The 7500-nt window shown below is 35.5% G+C and overlaps 1 protein-coding gene across 1 annotated transcript in view; it reads right to left on the bottom strand.

The window, feature by feature from the left end:
• Positions 1–7500, bottom strand: part of kcnq1.2 (potassium voltage-gated channel, KQT-like subfamily, member 1.2) — a 110085-nt gene that overhangs the window by 82670 nt on the left and 19915 nt on the right. Inside the window, exons 10-13 of the mRNA XM_027140896.2 lie at positions 6714–6870; positions 5805–5831; positions 2123–2173; positions 1893–2004 (exon numbers count right to left, since the gene is read on the bottom strand). Of these exons, the coding sequence (XP_026996697.2) occupies positions 1893–2004; positions 2123–2173; positions 5805–5831; positions 6714–6870 (347 nt within the window). The remainder of the gene's footprint in view (positions 1–1892; positions 2005–2122; positions 2174–5804; positions 5832–6713; positions 6871–7500) is intronic.

The following is a 7500-nucleotide window of genomic DNA, read 5'->3' as shown; positions in this document are numbered from 1 at the left end:
AATTGTCCGGAGTATTGTTTCCACACACTAGATGATCAAAAATCTTGTTGAAACTGTCCAAACTATTGCTTGCACTTGGCAATTCAGTTCAGGTGGTTAAGGCTCTGGGTTGTTGATATGAAGGTCAGGGTTCAGGTTCAAGCCCCACCACTGCCAAGCTGCCACTGTTGAGCCTCTGATGATGGCCCTTAACCCTCTCTGCTCCAGGAGCACAGTATCATGTCTGAACCTGGGCTCTGACCCCAACTTCCAAAGTTGTGATATGTGAAGAAATAATTTCACAGTGCTATAATTAATGTATGTGTGACAAAATAAAGATTTCTTATAATGATTATTTCAAGATTGTTGTGAAACGACATATCAAGAGTCTGTAAGCTGCATGCAAGTGTGACGTCCCAGTTTTTATGCTAATGTGTAACGGTAGCATACAATACTGTGTGTTTCACACAGTGAACAAAGCATCATGTCACATGTTTATTGACCTGTATTGTATTTACAGCTGCTCAACATCAGTCGTCGTTAGCTTGTTATTGTAACTGTATAATATCACTCACGTTTCGTTTCAAATATTTAAAATTTTGTCAAATTAATTACCCACATTATTATGAAAAGCCTTCAAACTCAGCTTTACGGCTCAAAGAGTACCACATCTAACGTTAAACCCTATCAAGTCCACAGAAACATCAACACTGCTACACCAAAAAGGCCCCTAACTTCACACCCTAAATCCTCATTTACTAACATTGGTCTAACGGTTCTCACACGACTCATTAACACCTCCAGTTGTGTGTAGATACAGCACTCTAAATGCCATCTGCCAGACAGTAAGGTTTGGTTCAACAGATCTAGTGCAGTTCGCAGATAGCAGTCGAAAATAGCCACAGACGGAAATGGAGAAGCAATGAGAGCTGCTCTGAGAGTGGACCATCAAACTGTGGACTAAAACCATGTGAACGTTAATACGTGAGATTCAAACTGCATCTGTAATGTATTGTACACATCAGTCAAATGATCATATCAGCAGATTTGTAAAGCATATCAAATAAAACTACATACAGGATTTCCTTGTTCATTTCTTTACAGTTACAACATAGTTGCAGTAGATTTTTTTTCAGATTGCATAAACACACAAAAACAAACAAAAAACTGAGTAGTAACGGTAGTTTTAGAGTAATGAGCACTAATGAGCAGTATAAAGTTGAAAACAGTCAGTCAGGATACAGTAGAGCAGCTTTAATTGTGTTCGAGATGATATTATTAACCAGGGTTGATTATTCTGGTGATTTGATATAAAACAAGTTTATTAAACAAATGCTGGAGCATGGAGAACCAAATGGACCACTACTGGCACTTGTTGCAGTTCCAATTTTGACCTCTAGGTGCAATAATAGAGTAACAAACTAGACAAAACAGTCACTTCAAAGTATGGAGTGAATGAAGATTTTTATGATGGTTACATTTTTTGTTAGAAATCTAATATATTTGCCCGTTCAACATGAATCCAAAACACAAACCAATTCAGGGCAAACAGTTTTTAACAATAATTTTTTTAGGACAAATGTTACACTGATACACATTAAGCTGTTATAGAAGTCAGGCTGTATAGGCACTCAACATAATGCAGGTATCGGTTAGCATAGCTTTAGCGTCGATGAATGCATTTCTTTCTTACACCTCACAACAGAGTGCACTAAAAGCCCATTACTCCGGTGTCTGAAATACTTAACACATCACTGAGCCCAGAGTGCAGGAAAGTGCTTTAGGAGGACTTTGTATACGAGAGCGCGTAATTAATGGGCCACATTCAGAGTGTGGAACCGGGCGGATATGTGCATTGATGAATGAATGATTTGAATTCATGGAGAATAAAGCAGGAAGCACTGTGTACTCACTGCGAAGCATCCGTCACAATGGGGAGTGGGATATATTCACTGGCAAAGTCCATGTCATCCACTAGGCTGCTGGTGCGTGAGATATCAGGAGGTCCATCAAGCTTTTTTTTAACTGTAACAACAGCAAAAAAAAACAAAAAACTGCAGAGCAACTCCACTACACCAAATAAACCAATTAGAGAGATGATGAATAGTATAAAGTAAAAGAAAAGAAATGAAGCTGATGATACCTGGAGAAGCAGGACATGTAAGATTGAAAGAAGGCCATGACTGTTGGCTATCTGTGAAGTTGGATAAGAAAAGAAAAGACATACTAAAAAAAACCTCATACACCAAATAAAAAAAATAATAAATGATGAAAAAAGAATCCATCTTTCCAGTTAACTCATAACTGTAATAATCACTGAAAGGATTTTTTCCCCTGAGCTTTTTAATCATCCAGATGTGGATTTGAAACTCTTTTATAACGAGGCCTGAATAAATTTTAATTAACTGCCATTTTAAAAACCCAGAAGAGTCGTAAATACAATACAGTGTTTCGGCATCATCATCATCATCATCATCATCATCTGGATGATTGGAAAGTTCAGAAATGAAAAGATCCTAAAAGGTCTAATAAATTGATATAATGGTAAATATTACCTTATTGTTCATAAAAATTCAGTGCTACGGTCATAAGATGAGAATTTTTTCTTCTCTGTACAAGGGCCCAGGATGCACAAGGCTCGAGAACCTCTCAGATCTCAGTACTTAATCAAACGTCCAGTTTTTATTAAAGATTCGTAGCCAGAGAGGTTTAATTTGGAAATAAAAACAACTTCTGCAACAGGCCACTAGGCCTGGAACTGTTGGATAATCACTTTCATCAGAGTGATACAGCTGGCACATGGGAGAAAGGGGAAAAATAAATAGAGGCAGAAGGATGGGGAAACAGAGCGAATGAGTGAGTGAGAGAATAATAGGGAAAAAGAAAACAACCCATTTTTATTAATAGCTCCCCAGTTTTGCACAAACACATTGAGTTACGTAGGGCCCCAGCCAATAAAAACAAACACAGTGCCTGGTGACAGCAGGGTTCTGGAGCCACAACCCCATTCAGAGATTCTCTCAGGCCACCGGAGCTCACTGATAACGCTGAGATAAGCCGGATGTTGAGCGAGCTCAAAAACGCAGAGTTTTACGAGGTCCGCGAGGGCTGTGAAGCAGTTTTATCACTTTCCCACAAACACCAACAATGTTATATTGCTATTCTTCATTCTCAATACTAAGCTACTCGAGAGATATAATATCGCCGCTGGATTAGGAAATAGAGAACCAGCAACTACAGACAAATGGAAAGAGCTAAATAAATATAATAACAGTCTCTCAGTTACAGCAGCACAGTGTAACACAGTTCCTGGTTTCTTTACAGCAATTATTCCTTCAGATTGTTTTTACATATAAGCTGTGAGTATGCGCCACATTAAAAACACAAAAATCCTTTTTTCTTTCATAATGTAAGACTGACAATGAAGTAATATACAACACTACTAAATGAACCGACACAACATTGTACGATACCTGCACTACACACATCCACAGCACTCACTGCTTCACTCATACAACACACACAGATCCCTGTATGTACAAATGAAACTTTAACAGATAAACATATTTCATTAAAAGGGAGTTATTACAAGAGTTTCTGTTATTCCCACAAGGCATACGGCAAAACTGCTGTATTGTGTAACAGTGATAACAGTAAGAGTTTTAAAATAAAGTCTTTATAAACTAAACAAAGTTACCATATGGTAGATCTACATGTTTAAATCCTTACACACAGGGTATTTAACTCAAAACTGGATGGACAGAGATCGCTGATTCTGATAATTCACATTATACTTTATAGTCCAGTATGTATATGTATATGTGTATGTGTATACAGTATGTGTATATGTATATGTATACTGGACTATACACACACACTGCATCTAATACAATAATCTATCTGTTACCACTGGATACATATATAAGTACATATTGCATATAATGTGTAGAGCTACTGTAAGGATGCCCACTTGTACACTGTGTGTACTGAACATATGTATGAGCAAATTGCACATTCTCACCTGACTATTCGTATCTGTATGTTAAATTGTTTCTGCAATTTCTGGAGTTCGCTCATAAGAATTTCACTCACCAAGGCACATGTGCTGTGGTGATGTGACAATAAAAGTGACTTGACTTTACTTACTTATACGTCCCACACGTCGACACATTAGCATTAGGCTAACATGATTAGCGATAGCGCTCACAAAACACAATAGCACAAACATTCAGACTGACACTGTAGATAAAAACAAACAATACATACCCACAATACCTAAACAATACATACCCACAATACATACCTTACTAAAGGCATATGATGCATGCATGTACAAAAAACTAGCAAACTACCAATCATGCCAATGGGGGGAAAAAAAACATTATCATCATGTGCTCTCTATTTTATATATATATAAATATATATATATATATATATATATATATATATATATATATATATATATATATAATATATTTTTTTTACATCCAATTAATAGGTCATCAAACTCCAGAAGTGACGTGAACATAACAAACGTCAATTACTGAACTAATTTTCATAACAGCAAACTATACAAAATTAATTAACTTCAAAAAATTATTTTATTTTTTATTAAATCTGTTCATTAGTTTAAACATTTTAATGTACTGTAATTAATGATATTGATGAGCGAGACATACAAACTGTACATGGATGACACTTTTGAACTTTTATGTATAGCACATTATAGCACAAAAGATGTTACTTGGTGCTCATATGTTTCTACACCCTGCATGTGTATGTCAAACATTCACGAAAAAAAAAAACAGAAATGAAAATTTATTGTGGTCTGTTGTGTAAAATTTAAAATAAGTCATGTGTTTTTCCCTCTGTTGATAATCTTACAAAGAATTTTAATGGATGAAGATAAACAGCTCTCAATCATTAAAACGCATTTATGTATATACATATATTTTTCACATATATTTTCATATTTGATATAGTTTATTCTTTTTATTTATCTACCTCCTTTTGGTTTAAATTGTATCCTTAATTCCATTCTGTATGTATGTGTATGTGACAAATAAAATCTGATTTGGTTTTGAGCTTTACATTTCAGAGGCTTGTGAAACAAACACTTGGGGCATCTCAGAGAGCAGAAATGGGTTTGGTATCAGAAACATTTGTCTAAAATATATTGGATTTTTAGTAGAAAATAAAAACAGGTCTGAGCAACTAGAAATTCTTTAAACTCTATTCATTCTTAATAACTTCATACAAGATAGTAACCACCACTGTGGAGTGTGACATGATAAAGACATATAATGCTGAACATTGACACAACAAAACAGGCAGAAATGTCTTTCCTCTGGTAAAACTGTATGTGAGTTGATATCTCAGTCTGTTGCCAGTCAGGAAATCACTACTGAAGAAAAATCCTTCCTCTAGGTTGCTTATTTTTACCTGATAGAGATAATCAACACTTATTTATGGATTTTTTGCTCCTGCATGGTCTCATAAAATCTTTCTATGAACTTCCTTCTTTTGACATAGGCTTGCATATGCAGGTTATAAAACTCCATAGTGTAATTTCCTTGTTCCTTGCTTGTAGTGTCTTTTGGTTATGTCTCTTTCTATCCATTCAATTCAATTCACTTCAATTCATTTGTATAGTGCTTTTAACAGTGGATATTTTCTCAAAGCAGCTTTACAGACGTATAGAAAGATAGAAAGATTAGAAATGAAAGTTTAAAATCGATCCATTCCTACATCTCTCTGCTTTGTATTTGATTCTTATCTGATCAAAAAATATAAAAGCAGAAATCAGACGGAGATACGGTGCTCACCTGTCTGTCCGAACATCTTGGTGATGCCTGCATGGATGAAAGTAGGGAACAGATCAAGCCGAGCATAATATTTCACATTAAAGTCTGCTGCTGTATCAACATTTGAATGTTATTACAAAATAAATCTAATACGTAGGTTGGGTTTTATCAATCTTCCTGTACAGCAGTTTTTGTGGTAGATGATTCCACATCTGAAAGCTGATTTTTTTTTTACCATCTTAGACTTAGATACCTCTACAGCTTAAAGGCCCTTTTACTGAGCTTCACGATCATTCAGCGTTAATGCATTTCCTTTTGGTTAGGTTCAAAGCCTAGAGGCATATGGTTCTATGTTATAATCTCTCCACTAAACTAATTAAACCTTTTCTCCCTCTAGAACTGGTTTCTCTGTTGGGGACCGTATTTGTAAATGTCTCTGCTTTTATGATAAAGCTATTGGACAGGAAGAACCTGTAAAAGCCTGTAAAACAGCCTTATTAACAGCAAAGAAGGCGTGGCTTTGTTTTGCACCAGCTCTTTTTTGTACAGGATGTGTTCCAGTCCCATATGGAAAATGGCATCTCTGACCAGTATGGAAAATGATCCAAGTCATGCACTCTTTTATCTGTTTAATTGTTTTTCCTTTGGATTACAGTTTAAGGTGTATATTAAATGCACAGGGTATATAATAAAATATATATATATATATATATCATTGAGCATGAGTGCTGTCTAATTAGTGCTTTTTTGACTAATACTTTACTTTCTTTCTCTGAAGAGATTATTTAATAATATTTGGATTTTTAAAATGTTTCTAAACTGAACGCAACATCAAGGCCTATGTATTATTAAGTGTAAATGTCATATACAATTAATATATTTGTCATAAAAAACTGAATTTGGCTAAAGTTTAGATTGATCTGTTTGTACCTGTGGATTCCTCAAAGAAGAAAGGAACCTCTCGCTTTTCCTCCTTGTCATCAATATGATCATAAGTGATGTGAGGAATGGCCAGAGCTTTTTCTCCCGAATTTCCCAGAGAACCGTTATCGCGTGTGGACTTCAGCCTCCGTCTGTATCGTCTGTTCTGTACTCGAGGTAGAAAGGAGATAACAGAGTGCCAGAGTGTGTAGGACTTAAAAGAGAAGCATCTGTGCATCTGCTATCGAACTGACGATGAGTTATTTGAAATACCTTCGTGTTCATGGTATTTGGCTCAACTAAAAAGAGTATCTTAAAAGTAAAACGTGAACATGGACGTGAGTTATACGAGAGCTTTAATGAGGTTTATATTCAAGGGGGAAAAAATGGCATCATGACTAATGGTGATAAGGAAGGCTCATAAGTGGGGATCCAGATCCCCGTTTTTTTTTTTTTAGCTCTCTTTTATACAGAAAAGAAAGGAGAAATTCATAATCACTTCAGCTGTGACGCAAGTCATTTTCCACACACTTTGGCCAACAAAGTCACGTCACTGAACTGATTTGACATGTAATGCAAAAAACGAGTGCATTTGTTATCCTTTGGCATGGAAGTATCTGAAATCTCTATAACTCACATTAAAGGTTCACACATTTTCTTTTATTCAACTAAAATAAAATGTAAATTTTCCCTTCGCAGATTTTCATAAATATTACAAAATTATCCACACATACAAAATCCAAAGAATTCAGCGATTCCTTTGTTAGGAATCTTGCGTCTATGTGGTCTCACGTTC

This window comes from Tachysurus fulvidraco, chromosome 10 (genome assembly GCF_022655615.1).
Source record: "Tachysurus fulvidraco isolate hzauxx_2018 chromosome 10, HZAU_PFXX_2.0, whole genome shotgun sequence".
Classification (NCBI taxonomy): domain Eukaryota; kingdom Metazoa; phylum Chordata; class Actinopteri; order Siluriformes; family Bagridae; genus Tachysurus; species Tachysurus fulvidraco.
The sequence above is the reverse complement of the archived record's forward strand: the minus strand, read 5'-3'. Positions and strand labels throughout refer to the sequence as shown.